We start from the raw sequence: 18,587 nt of genomic DNA, 5'->3' as shown, positions 1-18,587 counted from the left end.
GTACTTAAAATGTGGTACTTGTACGATTTTCCCATGGATTGTCACAATAGGCAATTTGTCTTGTGGCACTCTTTCTATGTACTGGGTTTTCTCATATGAGATTTGCAGGCCAGTTCTTTGTGCGATTTCGTGTAACTTCTCTATGGCGTTAGTGGCTTCTTTTCTATTATTTGTGAGGATTGCAAGGTCATCCGCAAAAGCTAAACACTTCACATTGAATCTATTATCTTTTCTAATGCCAATTTAGATTCCTTTGACTTCATTTTCCCATGTCCTGATGTTTTTTTCAAGAATGATCTTAAAGAGTAATGGTGAAAGTCCGTCACCCTGTCGCACTCCAGTTTGGATTTCAAGTGGTTCCGAGATATCCCCCATAAATTTAACCTTGGAGACTGCGTCAGTTTATGTTTCCCGAACGATTGCTCTTGTCTTTCTGTCAATGCTGAATTCTTCCAGCGTCTTGCACAGCGCTACTCTGTCTATTGAGTCGTAGGCCTTTTTAAAATCTACAAAAGTGACCACTGTGTTTCGGGTGTTTCTCATCTGGAGAATCATTTTCAGATTCCAGATCTGCTCTATGCATGATCGTCCCTTCCGAAAACCAGCCTGGTGTTCTCCTATTTGTGGGTCAGCTTGTTCTTCTAATCTATTTATGAGAACTTTTGATAGGATTTTATATGTGACCGGTACGAGTGAGATACCCCTGTAATTATTTGGTTCAGTTTCGTCCCCTTTTTTGTGAAGTGGATGGATGAGTGCGCATTTCCATTCAGAAGGGATCTGTTCTGTTTCCCAAACGTTTAATATGATTTTGTGAATTTTTCCTGTTAATCTTTCATCATTTAGTTTCCATAGTTCTGTAATAATTCCATTTCTCCTGGGGCTCTATTGTTTTTCAGTGTCTTGATAATTTCTACTATTTCGTTGATGGTTGGCGGTTTAGTGTCAGGATTTGGTGTAGACGTCTCGTAGTGAATATCCTCTGTAGGTCTTTCGCAGTTGAGAAGTTTGTTGAAATAGTCTGCGAGGATTTGGCAGTTATTCCTCGTGTTAGTTTCTAGTGAACCATCCGGTTTCTTGACGCAAAGATTGGGTGGCTGGTATCCTGCAATATGTTCTTTAAACGTCTTATAAAAATTTCTGTTGTTGTTCTTCTTAAAGTCTTGTTCTATCTCATCAAGTCACCGTTTGTCATAATTTCTTTTTTCCCTCCGAATAGTTTTCGATGTTTGTTTTTGGATTACTAGAAATTGTTGCCATTTTTCTGATGTTTTGTGACTATTGAAGTTTTTCCAGGCATTGGTCCTTTCTTCTATTGCTTGGTCATATATTATATTCCACCACCTGTGTTTTCTCCTTCTTGGGGGTTGACCCAATTTCATCGTGGATTTGAGGACGTCCACAAGTTCTGTCCAGTTTGTGGTGTTTGTCTGACTAATTTCCTGTAAGATGTTTTCCTTGTTGAGGTTTATGTATTCGGGGTCTGGTCTCAGCACTTTTTTTAGTTTTGGCTTTTTTCTATTGGGTTGTAATCTGGTCTTTATCTGTAGAAGATGGTGGTCTGAGTCAAAAAATCCTCTTCTCGTTTTCGCATTCATAATTTCTGCTGTGTTACTCTTGGAGATGGCCATATGGTCTATCTGGAATTCACCCAACATTGTGTTGGGCGACTTCCAAGTATACAGTTTCTTGTTGGGTTTTTTGAATTGTGTTGACATAATTACGAGGCCGAAATTTTCGCAAAAGCTTATCAATTTTTCCCCATTCTTGTTAATTCTCTTGTGAGCTGTATGGATTCCGGTGATTTTCCTGTATTTTTTCTCTTTAGCTAATTGTGCGTTAAAGTCGCCTAACAAGATTATTACATGGTGTTTGGCAATTTTGTTTGTCGTCCCTTCAAGGTCATTTCAGAAGTCATCCACTTTCTGGCGGTTCTTCTTGTAATAGTTATTTGTGGGTGCGTGTGCGTTGATCAAGGTATGTGCTTTGTTGGCCGATTTGACGGAGAGCGTTGATATACGTTCTGAGGCAGACTGGAGGTCAATGACAGAGTCGCTGATAGATTTGTGGACTGCAAATGCTGTGCCAAACTGTTTGAGTCCTTTCTCATTAGTGTTAACTGCTGGTTTTCCTTTGTAGATCCTGTAGTTGTCTGTATCAAAATGGTTTTCATCCGTAAATCGTGTTTCCTGGATTGCAAGGATTTTGATCTGGAATTTTTGCAGCACGTCTGTAAGTTGTTTGATCTTGCCCAGTTTGAAAAGAGTATTAGTATTAAGTGTACCGGTGAAGTGTCTTTGTTTTATGTGTAATAATTTGGACGTCGTCTGGTTCTCAACCTTAGGCGTAACATGATGCTCCTGGTCCCCCGGAATCCGATGACCAGGTAAAGCCAGCCTTGCGACTGGTGCCCGGGGTAGTGGATTCATTCCTTGTGTTATCATCATGTTTGGTTTTCAAGTTGAAAACTAACTTGGTGGTGGTCCTTCCGAGGAGAGATCACGAGGAATACGACTTGATTGTTGAGATCAAGAAGGTTGCTGCAGCCGCACCATCTAGGCGAACAGACGCTGACCCCTAACCCCTGGATACCAGGCAGACGTTAGTGGATTTCGGTTGATAGTTTTGGTCCACCCCGGGTATTTTATTTCCCCGGTACCCTCCATATCTGGAGAGCATTCCCCTATCTGCCACCTGGGGAGGCGCCCGATGGGAGACTATCAACTCCACACGGGACTGTCAGTATTTATTTATTTCCTTTATTTTGTTTACAACGACTTCAGTTAAATGACACTGGAAATGTTTTTAGCTTGACTTTATCTGTATTCGAAACAGCATTATTAATCTCCATAATGTCTCATTAGAGAGTCACTTCATGCTATGATCATGTTCGCCTAGTACCTTTTCAAGAATACTGTCGTCCTCTCATGTTCTTCAGCACCCAATAATTAAAGAAATCTCCATTTTTGATTCTTTGTAGTGAAAATTCTGTTAGTTTTTCTAATATTAACATTGCCCCTAATGGTAAAAATATGCTTAGATCCGCCTCCATATGACTACAAATTATCCTTAATGCTTTATAACTGCATTGATTATCTTCACATTGTTCTACTTCTGCCTGCCTTTGTGTTTCCCTCACTAAACGCATCAAGTGTAAGATGTCCATTTTAATATCATCTTTGTCTAATATTAATAAATGAATCTTAACAAATGTGGCGCGCTGGGTCCTGTGTCGGCAGTTCGTCAAATTATCCTCATACTAAACTGGCACAATTTCTCACCGAATCGGTACTCTCTGTGCTGTCTGTAGCCTTCCTCTCACGCCATCTCTTGAATCATACTAATCTACTACAAACTCAGCCCAACTATGGAGCGAATCTTGGCAAAGATCTTGTGGCTTCAAAGCCAGAAATATCGTAGCTGTTTCAGCAGTGTGTGCTGCGTATATAAAACGAAACCTGCAGCTCAGTGAGGTATTGAGAGTTATGTACATACGTCAACATATTTGCATACTTTGAGACAACGTGAAAATCAAAACTGTTTTATTTGCAACAGTTAACTATACCTTCAGCCATTTCTCTACAGTCACCGCTCCGACATAGCTATTTGTCGTAGCTTTGTGCCAAATTTCCCACACCTCCGTCAGTTCTCTACGCTGGTCCACAGCTCGTTGTCTGTGCCAAAATGTAATCTTCATAGCCAGTGGTTCATGTGAGCAGAGATGATCATCAGAGAAAGCCATGTCCGGGCTGTATGGTGGGTGGTAAAACACTTTCCATCGAAAGTGCTGCTGGAGCATCTTCAGAGTGCGGCCGAGAATTGTTATCAACAAGGAAACGTCTGAGGGTTACCGGTGTGTGGGTTACATAACATCTAGCGAAATCTCTTACCAGCCCCTCATACTTGGCAGAGAGAATATTTTCTAGCCACTTATGCGCGCTCACTGAGCGCTCAGAACTGAACAGAGCCACGTGCCGTGATCAACCGGCACGCTAGACACTACCCGGCACATCTCTGCAAAGCTTCCTCGAACTTTCACTGGGTTTCCATTTCGCGCCCGATCGGAACTTACTTTCCAAATAGCCCTGGTGTAAACATCAAATAAGTACGCAGAACATACGGTTGACAAAAAATCGTCTCCCATTGAATGCAAGTTGCATACAAATGCACAACATTTTAAGCTGTATCTACAGTACATCAAAAATTGCGGTGTTTGATTTGCTAATACAAAGAATTTCGTGTGACGAAATAATTTTTTGTGCTTACACCACCAGGGGAAAGCGTCGAATAATTTCCAGGTGATGTCAGCGTATATAACGTGAAGTGCCCATTATATAGAGACAGTGCGTCATAAAATTTTATCGGGGAAACAATGGCGATAAAAAAAAAAAAAATAGTTGGGTGACCTCAGAACCCTTGCGATGATCCTAGAACTTTTGCCATGTGTCCACTATGTCATGTAAAACTACGTTTACTCTTCAGACCGGATATTACGTGCATATTTTACGTGTATATGTATGGTAATTTTGAATCCATACGTTAGCGAAAAGTTTCAAGTTTCCCCGAGGCCATCGTCTTAGTGTGGTGGTGGTGTGTTGGGGCTTATGGGCGCTCAACATCGAGGTCATCAGCGCCCTGACACAAATTAAAAGGAACGAATGTGGACAGACCTAAGAAAACTAAAGCACACACCATCGTCTTAAGAACATATGATAAAAATTTCGACGATTTGCCATGATTATAAATTTTAGATTAGGCCATTCCTTCTGGTACCCAAAATTCATGGTTTTTCGAAGCTTTCTCAGAAACCACCCATGACCAAGTCGTCCTTTCATAAACCGCTTAAGACCCTCTCAACACCACACCTAATGCAAAAGAATCAAACGGTTTGCTCAATTTGCTTGGACTACGGGACATGTGTAATGTTCACATTTTGACACTGTACTATAGGATAGCTACAGTATCCCCGTTCTTCCAGAAGGTACGTAGAAAATTGGTCGCTAGCTCAAGGGTTTTTATAAACATTTGACTCCTCACTATTTTTAATAATATTGGGAACCCGATGTATCGATATTTAAAACATATCATTATAGGCTCTCGACATATCGACAAAATCACCAATATATTGGCGAAAAAAATATCGACGTACCGCCTAAAGAAAGAAAGAAAGATAAAAGGCTACACACAGTAAATATACTGCCAGTTCTAGAGCTGTATATTTAAATATAGATTTATTATTTGATATTCTGTACATCAACAAGTTAGCAGCCTGCTTACTCCCTTCAGAGCAAGAATTGAAAGGAAAGCGATGCACGTTCACAGTTGGCGATAACCACTTTGCTAACAATGGTAACTGCAGGAAAGTGGCACAATAAAAGGTGTCCGAGAGGTCCGTCGTTCGGCTTCGTCACATGTCCGATTTGTCTGGAACTCTTCATGTCGACTTGAAGTGTTCCAGACAAATCAGATAGGTGACGAAACTGACTTCCCTGTTTTTTCATTTCTGCAAACGCCAGCGTCGTCGCAATTGTGTTGTCAAAATTGTGTGGTGGTGTTAAACGTTGCAGTTTCTGCTGGTAGCGCTGAGCAACGTTTACCTCAGCATTTCCCCTCAGCTCATAGACCGATCTTATCATTTAGATTTTTGTTCATCAGTTTCAGCAGCTGTTTTTGGATAATGCCGATGTGAAGAAATAGCACACTAGTTACGTAAAAAGTTGAAAATTGTTTTTTAACGCAACTGGTGTGCTATTTCTTCACATCAGATAGCTTTTTATTCCATTCACACCATCCCCCCCCCCCGTGCAATCGGACTTCTTATTTGTGTCATAATATATACTTGCTTCTCACAGTCAAAGACGAAGACTGGACTTGATGAAAGCTCAAAACGTAGTAAGCCACCTTCACATAATGAAAGTAAAATTATGTTCCACTACAATTTCTAAAGAACAAATTCAAGTATTTATCGAAAATTTGGGAAAAAATATAATATACAATTAAAATATCGTCATTATATATTGTCATATCGTTATCGATATATCGTTGAATAATCGCCGACACATATCGATTTTTTGGTGAAGTATCGATGTAACGATAGCTTTCCAACAGCCTATCCGGAACCGCGCCTGAACCATGTAACGATAAAATTCGTACATCTCATACATGAAGGGCTTTGTCTTTATATTTCGTCTGTAATGTACTCTTTAGATGAAACAAAAAACAAGACACTATGATAAAAAAAGGAACAAACATCCGATAGGTAGGAGACTCGCAAGAGAGAGATGGCCCAAACAATGACACGAACTTCTAAAAGAAGTTACACAAGAAAGGAACTTTCTTAGATGACTATAAATAAGAAAAATGAAACTTGTACCATGTGTGCTCATGCCCAAATCCAGGACAACCGTTTTCATTGTAGGCATTCAAGCATTAATTTTTCGAATTCCTGAAAAAGGTACTGCGATTTAAAAATAACAAAAAGAAAAGACAGGTGAAGTTGAAAAAAAACGTACCAGGAAGCCTCGGCTGAACAAATGTTAACACTGACAATGCATGGACACTATAGTTTGATAACCACGTTCTGGCATGATTATGCTTAGTACTTATAATTAATTTCGCTTTATTTAAGAACTTATTGGCTCCAAAGGGCAGCACTGTTTTACTTTTTTCATGGAGAGTATTTTATTTTAGGTTTTGATAAGAGTGGATTCCTTCAGTTAGTAGTTTAAACATCTCTGACTAATTTCATGCATCCAATCAACTGCACCAATATCGGTTAATGGAATTCTAATTCACAGCTACTCCTAATCGATTGAACAGGCGATGGAAAAAATGATGGATGTCACATTTTTGTCGAAAATGAATTAGGATTAAGGATGGATAGCTGAAGACATGTAAATGTACATACAGCATTCATTACACGCAAGAACACTGATAGATGTGTAGCAATGATCTGAAAATTTTTATTAACGGAAAAAATGCTAAGCGATAATGATGACTGTCATTCCCACATGTTTCCGAATCTGTTTCTTTTAATCTGTACAACCCTGTTTTTATTGTTCCCAATCTGTGTTTTCATAATTGGTACTCTGTGGATGATGTTTATTTGCGAGACGATAATACAGAAATTGTGGAAGATGACGTAGATGACATTCAAAATGTGTCCCACACAGAGATGCCTTCTAAGAGGAGAAAAAGCTACAGTAGAATGTTCGATGAAATGAAGACACTGCGTTTATTAAACTGTTTTGAAAATGCGTCTGCTGAACAGATCACAGATTCTTTAAAAAAGTTAATCGAATGAGAAGTTATGATGAGCAGAATTATTAAACTTATTTACACTGACGTCTATAAACGCGATAAGACAGAGTAGGCCTAGACGAGATTTGGACCACGCAAGGTTCCATGACAATGCGTATTCTTATAAGTGCGTGTCTGCAACATAACCGAGATATCTCGTCTCTGGTAAAGCCTTTATTTCTATTCATGATATCACGTCGCGAAGAGCACAGACTCTGTAAACACCAGGAAAGACTCTAGACGCACAACCGAAAGATATGCGTGGGAAATACGATCGTTTACATGGTGGGGAAAGTCATGTGTGTTGGAAGAGTTAAACAGCACATTGCACCTTTCAGATGTAGGCTAAGTCATTACAGCAGGTGTGTAAGGAACTGTACCTCCCTGCAGAGTTCAGTGTTAGAAAAATTCATTAGATGTACAAAGAAAAAGGATTCCATAACGCATCTTATCGTTATTACAGAAATATATTCAGTTCGCAGTTCAGTACAAAATTTCCTTATCGTTCTCACATTTATAGAGGTATTGCAGTGCCCGTGTTGTTAAGCAGTTACTACATTGAATGTATTCGTAGTTGTTAACACGAACGGCCATCAGCTTTATCGTACTTAAGTTTCCCGCTTTACGCGAGTGGTCTTAACTGCTTTGGCTATGCGTGCACTACTCACGGCTAGACCTAGTCTTCTATATGTCATCGTTCGTGCATCACAACTTGCACTCGTACAAACGTTATGTTACTCCCTTACGGGGGAGGACATTTTGACTGAAAGTAGCTGCCTCGTCTGTGCGCCATTGCGTAGCCAGAATGGCATAAACTGAAACTCAGATAACTCAAATGGCTTTATACCCGTTGTCTCAGGCATATCACAGGAGGCCGTAGGAATCTTGGTGTACCTGGTGAACGCCGTATCCCACTGAATACTGTTGTACCCTTTAACATGCCGTAAAGTCCTGGATATTTGGGATTGCATAACGCCCAGTGGCATTTAACGCCCTGAAGTCACCGCAGGCTCTACAAGTACCACCTTTTTTACTCACCAAAAGGCAACGCCCAGGGGCCGTCCGAACAACGTACAATCCCCACATCGAGCCATCTGAGAAAGTGTTGTTTGGCTGCTGCATATTCCTCCGGTGCTAGGCGGTGGGGCCGCTCATAGACCGGCGGACAGGATACCATTCTGATGTAGTGCATTGTCGAATGCTGGCACTCCTTCCACCGTGTCATCGCAGTAAGTAGTTCCGGGTAGCCGTGCGTTATTCGTTGAAATGTGTCACTGTCGTTCGCCAGAATTGTTGTTGTTTGTAACTCCACCACACTGAAATCAGAATTATTGTGTGAGAAATCACTAGTGCTTGGTTGTCGATTGTATATATCAACTTTTAACTTGAAATGTTCCAGGAAATCCACCGCGAAGGTGGGGTGATCCACTGCAGCCATGACGAGAATCTGCACTCCTTGAATGTCAGGAGTAAGTCTCACTGATGGTCGAGCTGTCCTGAATGTCTGTATAGTCATCTCGTTTGCTGCCTTCAGCATACATATCTGCTTGACTTGTGTCATTGCTACACAATGTTGTGGCACAATACTAACACCTGATCCGCTGTAGAGTGCGTATACTTTACCATTCTGTGCGTCCTTGAGAAGATTGAACATCTCTTTAGTGTTACAGTCTTGTCGGGTAGCACTTGATGTGACAGTCACGTTATGTTGCTCCTGTCTGTAGCTGAAGTTTGTTGCAACGACGTAAGACCGTCGTTGGCGTCCAATAACGCCCCTTATCGGCCGCTCTTGGCGTTTGGTTCCCTGCATGGCTGTTTGCACTTCTCTGCTCGCTCACCGAACCTGCACCACGCTGGTGAATCCTCTCTGCTTAATGTGGTTAGCGATCGTACTGTCGAGAAAACCACGCCTCCCTCGGGCGCCGATTAACGATGTATTCTTCCGCTAATATGATAAAGCGAAGCTGTAAGTCTCTCAAGGTTGCAAACAAATTTTCGTCTTTACTTTTAGTCTCCGTACGCACAGCTTTCACTCCACTTTCAACTCTCCTGTGCTGTCCTCACGGGATCTGTCTTTGGATCCCCATTAACTGCGGCGCGCTTCCTTCTTGTCGGTATTGCCACCAAAGACCTGCTTTTACCGCCAGTCGTGCGCTCCAGTTCAAAAAAATGGTTCAAATGGCCCTGAGCATTATGCGACTTAACTTCTGAGGTCATCAGTCGCCTAGAACTTAGAACTAATTAAACCTAACTAACCTAAGGACATCACAAATATCCATGCCCGAGGCAGGATTCGAACCTGTGACCGTAGCGGTCGCTCGGTTCCAGACTGCAGCGCCTAGAACCGCACGGCCGCTCCGGCCGGCTGTGCGCTCCAGTACTTGTCCGATACTTGTTGGAAGACTATTGAACCAAATGGTATGTAATGTTTCAAAGTCTGAGAAGTTGCGCAGCCGGGAGCTGTGACCAAACGGTTCTAGGCGCTTCAGTCTGGAACTGCACGACCGTTACCGTCGCAGGTTCGAATCCTTCCTCGGGCATTGATGTGTGTGATGTCCTTAGGTTGGTTAGGTATAAGTAGTTCTAAGTTCTATGGGACTGATGACCTCCGATGTTAAGTGCCGTAGTGTTCAAAGCCAGTTGAACCATTTGAAGTTGCGCAAATGTCACAACAATTCTAAACGAGTACGATCTCTAAATGCTTCGTCAAACAAAACATGCGGCATGCGTTGCTCCTTGGGTGTTACCAAGCGTTTAGTGACTATATCTTCGAAAGTTTGAGAAGACTGCTCAAGAACTACTTCGTGATGAGATCTTGCGCTGTCTTCACTAGCTCTTGGTCCATATTCGCGAAAATACGGCTTAACGTGTTGCCGTCACGCTTATATGATATTGCTGGAAAATGTTCTCCACTCTTGAAAACCATACTTTTGGTAGTGTAGTCCAAAATTTCGGTAAACGTAATGCTGTAGTTGCGCTTCTTGTTGACGTAGTAAATTCGTACATTTGTGAAGTAGGCGATGGTAGGTTCGTATACTCACGTTGTTCCAACATCGTCGTGTTAAAATGATTTTGTTGGGACTTGTAGTATAGTCTTCTTCTTCTTAGCTTGGGGTAACCAACGTAGCACAGCAGTTTTCTATATTCTACAATAATTATATTATTAGTCGTATCGAACAAAAACTGTACATGTATTTACTCTTAAGAAACAAAATCAAATCTTGAGAACTGGTGAATTCAAAGAATAAATGGAGGCGCCCAACTCCTTGGTCGCCTCAATACCGTCTCTAGACTATTGTCGACTCTCGAGCACCCATGCGTATTTTGAGTGTTATTACTTCACTGCTGCTACAGATAGATCACCTTCAGAAGGACAATGAAACTTCGTACACACGGTTAATTTGATATCAAGGACTGAAGTTGGCTTAAAGATTTGTAGAGCTATTGTATTGTGATTTTTCACCACAGTATCACACCTCAGATTCCATTTTATCTAAGGCATTCCGGTAACAGTATAAGAAGTGATAGCCAACAACGTTTTTTATGTTATCTATTGCACTTATTCATCACATTGTTATCTACTGCACATATTCATTGTACTAATTCATGTGACACTGTAGACGGTGCCAAAGTGTCACAAAAAAACCACGCATTTGGAACTCTGAAATTGTTACAAAAATACGATAAGAGATTTGCCCCATCTGTTTGTCCAATATCATTTTTCTTTTTTTACCTTTTTGCATTTTATAGACGAGTAAAATATGTATAATATTTTTTTCGCCATCTCATCAGAAAAATAAAAACATACAGTGCGCACAAAATAGAAAAGAAAAAGTGCTAGATAAATTCTCGACTTTAGGAGTAATAAAAGAAGCGACATTACTTTTGTATGTTTTCTATAGCAGTGATTCATATTCTCTAATATATTCTATTTAATTACATTACAATGACACTGTGTAGGAAACTGCCTCGTGCACAAGGTTTTTAGAACCTGCATAAATTGGAGGAAATTAATCAGCCTCTAATGTATAAATTTTATCGTCATATAAACAAAGCACCAGTATGTATACACTGGCTATGGCAGTATCACACCTCAGATTCCATTTTATTTAAGGCTTTCCGGTAACAGTATAAGAAGTAATCAAAATATCCACGGGTGTGCTGCCGGTCTATAGTGTCCAACGGGCACAATATTTCGGCGATCATACATGTCGCCATCATCAGGTGAACTGACGGACTGAGCTCCTGTGAACGTGCCGGCGCGGAGATCCGTACGCTATGGCTGCTCAGGGGGAACTGGGTTCGGTCGCGGCGGCGGCCGATTTAAATACCCTCCGCCCGCGGCGCGCTCCCTCCGCCGTCCGCACCCCGCGCCACCGTCGCGCGGTGGAACAGTTTGCGACGGCGTCTGAGATGACGTCGGTGTGATGGCTCTGTCCGCCGTGGTCGTCACAACTATACGTTTGCTCGATTTACTCTTGATTAACCCGATCGCTGGTTCCCAAGCCTTGCTAAGATTATAGCAACAGTCACGGTTTATGAGGTCGTCATTGGTGCTATGACGATCTTCGACGATTAAGTCGAAGAGAAAATCCCAAAACCCAATCCCTAATCCAGTTCCTTCCCATATAACACCAATCTTTTCGCCTACCTCAGGCAAGTACTAGACTCACTCACAACAAACATCACAAGTCACAGACACCAAAAAACTAGAAAAATCACACACACACGTTCACAGGGGAGTAAAAGCCGAAAGGCTACAAACTCCCCCACACACACTTCCCCAAAGAGGGGAAAGTAAAAGATGTGAGCAGCAGGCAGCAGCATGGGACAAAAACCTTCGCAGAAAACAACCTCTAAAGACAGAGGAAGAAATTAGAGTGTGCTGCTGACCGAACCCAGTTCCCCCTGAGCAGCCATAGCGTACGGATCTCCGCGCCGGCACGTTCACAGGAGCTCAGTCCGTCAGTTCACCTGATGATGGCGACATGTATGATCGCCGAAATATTGTGCCCGTTGGACACTATAGACCGACAGCACACCCGTGGATATTTTGATTATCAAATACGCCGGGAGAAACTCAAGAATCACAGTATAAGAAGTGATAGCCAACAACGTTTTTTATGTTATCTATTGCACTTATTCATCACATTGTTGTCTACTGCACATATTCATTGTACTAATTCATTAGAGTGACACTGTAGACGGCGCCAATGTGTCACAAAAAAACCACGCATTTGGAACTCTGAAATTGTTATAAAAAATACGATAAGCGATTTGCCCCATCTGTTTGTCCAATATCATTTTTCTTTTTTTACCTTTTTGCATTTTATAGACGAGTAAAATATGTATAATATTTTTTCGCCATCTCATCAGAAAAGTAAAAACATACAGTGCGCACAAAATAGAAAAGAAAAAGTGCTAGATAAATTCTCGACTTTAGGAGTAATAAAAGAAGCGACGATACGTTTGTATGTTTTCTATAGCAGTGATTCATATTCTCTAATATATTCTGTTTAATTACATTACAATGACACTGTGTAGGAAACTGCCTCGTGCACAAGGTTTTTAGAACCTGCATAAATTGGAGGAAATTAATCAGCCTCTAATGTATAAATTTTATCGTCATATAAACATAGCACCATTATGTATACACTGGCTATGGCAGTTTACTCAAGCGCACTTGCAAATTTATCTAGCACTTGTCTCGCAAAACACATGGCCATAAATTCACAGAAATTCTCTACGATACAAAACTTTATAATACCGTGTCTCAGTATTTTGCTATACATAAAGTGTTTCGTATTTATGTGGCATTTAGAATTATATATTTGTTGTAAATACTGAAAATAGCTGATCGTCCTTTCGCATACTTCTCTTCACGTACATAGCAATAGCAATACTGCACCATTGTTGTTACTAATCTCAAACGTGCAGAAATGTATATAAAAAAAGGCGAATATGTCTGCTATTCAAGTTTCGCTCTTATCGCAAATTGTAGACTAGCAGCCTCGACCCAAAATTACATTACAAGCCCTGTTTGATGTTGACAACATGCGCAGTAGGGTACGCTCACTCCATAGATCTACGGACCATCCGCAAATCACAGTAATACCTCGCCATAGCATAATTAGCCTTGTTTCAAAACCCCGAACACTTCGCATTAGTATTGTACCATATTTTTGTAGTTCTTGGAACTGCGTTTATGTATTTACATTGCGAGAGGTTGTGTAAAACTCAACATGTCCACTTCCTTCATGGAACTAAACGTCAAAGGTGTTTGTCTATATAGTGCCAACAATTCGATCTCGGATGTGGCGGGCTGGCGCGCGCGCTGTAGCAACTAAGGGAGGGGAATGGGGCGCATGCGCTTCGTAAAACAAGTTTAATTTTCTGTTGTCCTCAAAGTCGCGGCATGTCTGCCTCAGTTTTATTCATTCTGTTAAGTTCAAAGAATCGTGTATCACAACACATTGGCATTTTAGTAGACAGATTCCGATACCAAACGATTAGAGCACGGAAAGCCGGTCTATTGTGAGTGAGAATCCTACAGGTTGCCTATCTAAGGAGATAGACGGCGTCGGGAGTTTTACCCTCCCCCGCTGCAATGATGTGCACAAATATTGAGAAAAGATAACACGCGAAAGCTCTGAAAGACGACCGAAGTCATATTGAAGGAACATCAGATTGCTCGTACGGATCGTTCCATAACCTCAAATCTCTACGCAATTGTATTCAAATAACAAATCTGCGAAAGAAAACTGAAAAAGTAAGATTAACAACGTGACATTCAGCAGTCATAAAATTGCAGTGTTGTGTTCTTTTCCGTTTTGATTGTTATGCAGTATTCTGAAGGCTTCTAGTAACGTACTTTGTCTGTTTGTGCAGGTAGCCTCATACAAATACCTTCTGACAAACCCAAGTCATCACGAAGCCGTCTGACCAATTTCAAGAGCGAGAAGGAAGCTCTCAGGCAGTGTTTTCTCTTCTCCAATCACCTGATCCTTGCCACAAGGTCAGTACCGGCATTTAAACATCGTACATTAGATTGCAATGTGCGATGTGTAAAACGGAAGTTTGATTCTTTCATAAGAGAAAAAGTAACTTTGGCAGCTTGACGATAACGAGAAGGCACTTGTATTGCACGTTGCCTGTGAGAACAACAATAATAATAATAATAACATAGTAAAAAAAGTGTAATTAATGTTGCAGTTTGCCCTATTTTTACACTTTCCTTAGCAAAACTCTCATGTTAATATCCACTAATGCCACTAAGTGCACTGTAAGAAACATGCAATGGCCAAGTAGTGAACCACTTTTACATGTGTGCAGGAAGTGTTACCGTTATTACCGGTTTCACGTACTGTTAAACAATAGCAATAATAATAATAATATAATATCTGATCATATATATGGTTGCACAATCAAAGCTGTTTTCATTAATAATATGAAAACCAGTACCAATGTAAAGCGCATTATGTAGCCAACTTAAACAGAAAAAAATTATTCCTCACTTCTGATTTCCCATTAAAGTACAATATGGCCCTAATCAACTTGCAAAGAGAATTGAACCAAACATCTCTCCTGTTTAGCCAAAATAAGAAAAACGTAAATTATACATGAAACTGAAATAAATAAAACGTTTTTTTTTTATTTTCACTGTTGGCATTTAGGTTTTCATGTAGGGCTTTATTTTAAAATTATCATAATAGGCCTACAGAAAAATATTTTTAAAACAGTTGCATTGAGACATGTAGAAAACATTGCAGATTTACAGTAAGTAGTGTACTGTATTCATATTCATTATACACTATGAAATGTTCAGAGAATAAATGGCATGTAATGGTACTGCAACTAATGCGTTTCACATTATAAATACAAATGTTTTAGTAATTATTCAGTTTTGTTTATATTGTTCTAGCATTTACTATGTCACAAATATACTACACCTTGAGGACAGAAGTAAGCACATTTTTCATTTTTGTCCTGTCTGTAAATATTTAATTTGTTTTGAATACACTCATACAATTTTATTGATTCTTTACTGTTGGCAACATATTCCATCATATTTCAATGTGTTGCATAGACATTACAGTGCTTTCTGGGTCACACATGTAGCAGGGTCATTTGGAATATTTGTAAAATAAGGGTAATTGATAACACCAGTTATAGAATTTTGCTGAAGAGATGTTTGGTGTTATTGTAGGCAACATTGTTTTTAGCCATCATTTTTTATTGTGACATTCCTCTCTCTTTTTTATTGTTAAATTTTGTTAATTATTGAGCTTTTATGTTGATGTGTCTAGCTGTTTTCTACCTCCATATTTTGGAAGAAGAAAGATTATATTTTTCCTTTATTTAGTGGTAAGTTGAAAACATTAATTAAGGTATTTTTTGCATTTACAAAGGAGATTATAATAATAAAATTACTTAAATTCAAGCTAAATACAAATCATTGCATGTTTACATTTACCCCCTAAAATTACAAAGCGGGGTGATTCCCAATTACTCCACTTTGCAATTTTTAGGGGTAGGGGGTAGATACTGAATATAAACTGAAAAACAAAATAAAAAAGGTGATTTTATCTCCTATCAGGTTTTGAAAAAATGCCAAGGACCTACATTAAAAGTGTTGAGGTTGTAGTTACACTGTAAATGATATGTCAAGGGTAGTGCATGATGTTATATGTAAAGTTATAACATTTAGGAATGCAGAAGCAACATATGGGTTCCCAGACTTAGTCATATGCCACTGAATAAAATGTATGCTATTCAATAAAATGGTGGAAGTGATATTTTATGACAATCAAGAATTAAAGAATAAAAAGAAGTTAAATATGGCCCTTCACACAGAATTTGTATAACTTTATTCCAACTTCTTCTCTAGGTCAGAGGGTATCACTGAAATAAATTAGACCTTGGCTGTCGTCAAACTCTTTCTCCACATATTAAAGGTACACTGCCAACTGTTTATTTGCTCATGCAGAAATGGGAATGTGAGGACAAGGAACTTAGGTCACTGGTACAACAATATGTTAAACAGAATTCATCAAAGACTCCATTTAAAGGTGGTCATCCTGGTAAGAGTTAGTGTCAGGTCTGTACAAAACATGGTCCCTGTATTTATAAGAAGAAATCTCAGCTCCTTCAAAAATCTCAAAAGAATGCCAGAGATCCATATATAGTTTATACCTTCTGCAGTGAAATGAGTCATTTGCATTAATTATGAAGGCCAAATGTTAATGACAAAGAATGCTTTGCCTACAGATATGATGGATCTGGATTTGGCAGCAACCCAACTAGGGTAAGAGCTCTTGGGCAAGAGCGAAAGCTGCTTCTACTGGAACAGGTATGGAATCAACAATTATTTTGGCCTGTTGCTGCAAATGACACTTGCACAACTTGTATATAATGGTGGTGCAGTTCAGGCTCAATGGACTTTGGGTAGTACCTACCGAAGGGTGCTTTTTGTTGCTTCAAAAAATGGGTGGATGGAGGAGCCTAAGTTTTATCAGTGGTTCACTACAGCTTTTATCTCTCACAGACAAATATGCCACACAAATCATCTATTACCCTGTCAAAGTGCACTGTTTTGCCATTTGATGTGCATGCTAACCATTTCAGTCTAAGACTATTGAAAATGGTTCTGTGAAATAATATTCATTTAGTATGCTTGCTGAGTCATTTACCTAACATAGTACAATCCCTTGACAAATTTGTGTTTGGTTCTGTTAAATCCCAGTGGGGAAAAAAAACATAGTCACATATTTTTGTTTTTGTATGTTTTATTTATGTGTGCTGACAAGAAGTATGTTATTACCCCGGTTTCAATATTATTTGATGAATTACTATCAAATATAGCTTATGTTGAAATATTTAATAAATTACTTTCAAAAATTGCACATTTTGGAATTTATAATACATATTGGTTGGGACAATTGTAAACTCTGTTATTATTATTCAGGAAAACATCCATAACTTGCTAAACAATGTTGGTTTAAAGTTATCACAGCTGGAAAATCCATACCCAAACCACACTTTGAGATAGCAGTTTCCATTTAACCCCGACTTAAAAATGGGAGCACATAGTGTAAATGTAAACCTATTATGATGTCAGTTATAATCTATAGACTGATGAACCCAAGTGTAGAGTTTGTATTTCAGACCTATTATGTCTTAAAATTACAAAAGTAGGTTGTTTAAATTTTGCAAGTCAGTAATTACGTCAAATCAAAGTGAAAACTTCTCAAATCGTTTACAGTTACCATGTCTGATCCCTCTGGGTAATGTAACTAGTTGTGCTGAAGCTATCTGTTATTGAAATACCAGTACCTCTTTTGTATAACGTTGTTAAGTTTATTATCTGTAGTAAAATATGATTACTTTTTCCATTCTTGTATTTTAAAAAATGTGTCATTGTGCACAATGACGAATACTAATACGTTTTCATAATAAATTATTGTTACAGGACATCAGGTGGGCGGTTACATCTTGTTCCAGAAATTGGAAAAATTCCTCTGGCAGATGCAATCCTTATTGAAGATCCCAGTGAACATGGTGCAAATGATGATGATGGTATGTATTTTTGCTTACTGGTATTGTAAGACACATATAACTAGTCTTGTTTTCTGACAGTTGCCCCACAGTATCTGTTTGTCATGTTCATATGTTAAAGACCGAAAAGGAAAAATATCATGGAGGAGACTTATGTTTAATATTTTGTTGTGTTCGGTCAAATCAGTAGGCAGTGGGAAACAAATTGCAAGCATAGTAAATAAAATGTTATGGGATGTTTGTATTGCGTCTTCTGATAGTAGGCCAGTTATGGTGAGTGAAGTTATGATAGTGAAGAAGATAGCAGTGTGTTACTGGTTCTCAGATGTAGGCTAGCAAACAGTCTGTAATATTTTCAAGACTTCACAGTTTCTTTTAAGATTTTCATGGAAATAACAGTACAAGCAAAAGAAATAACACGAGATGAATGATGTGTCACTGTTGTTGCTTTTAGAATGAAAAGGATATTAATAAACAATTGAAAATCTGCATGTTTTTGAATACCAAAGTTCTTTACTGGTCAGGGATCATTTCTAGTTGTTATTCCCTTGCCTTCCTCTCCTATATTTTGATGTAGAATATAAAGCAATTTTTCTTTTCTTTCTTTTCTTTTCAATCAGTCTTCTGAATAGTTTAATTTGATGCGGCCCACAACAAATTCCTCTCCTGTGCTCACCTTTTCTTCTCAGTGTAGCACTTGCAGCCTACATCCTCAATTATTTGTTGAAGGTATT

The 18,587-nt window shown here is 39.3% G+C and overlaps 1 protein-coding gene across 1 annotated transcript in view; it reads left to right on the top strand.

The window, feature by feature from the left end:
• LOC124805408 (ras-specific guanine nucleotide-releasing factor 1-like) overlaps window positions 1-18,587 on the top strand; it is an 871,442-nt gene that overhangs the window by 234,143 nt on the left and 618,712 nt on the right. Inside the window, 2 exon segments of the mRNA XM_047265969.1 lie at window positions 14,188-14,314; window positions 17,768-17,874. Of these exon segments, the coding sequence (XP_047121925.1) occupies window positions 14,188-14,314; window positions 17,768-17,874 (234 nt within the window).

Source organism: Schistocerca piceifrons, chromosome 7, assembly GCF_021461385.2.
Source record: "Schistocerca piceifrons isolate TAMUIC-IGC-003096 chromosome 7, iqSchPice1.1, whole genome shotgun sequence".
NCBI classification, from domain to species: Eukaryota; Metazoa; Arthropoda; class Insecta; order Orthoptera; family Acrididae; genus Schistocerca; species Schistocerca piceifrons.
The sequence above is the reverse complement of the archived record's forward strand: the minus strand, read 5'-3'. Positions and strand labels throughout refer to the sequence as shown.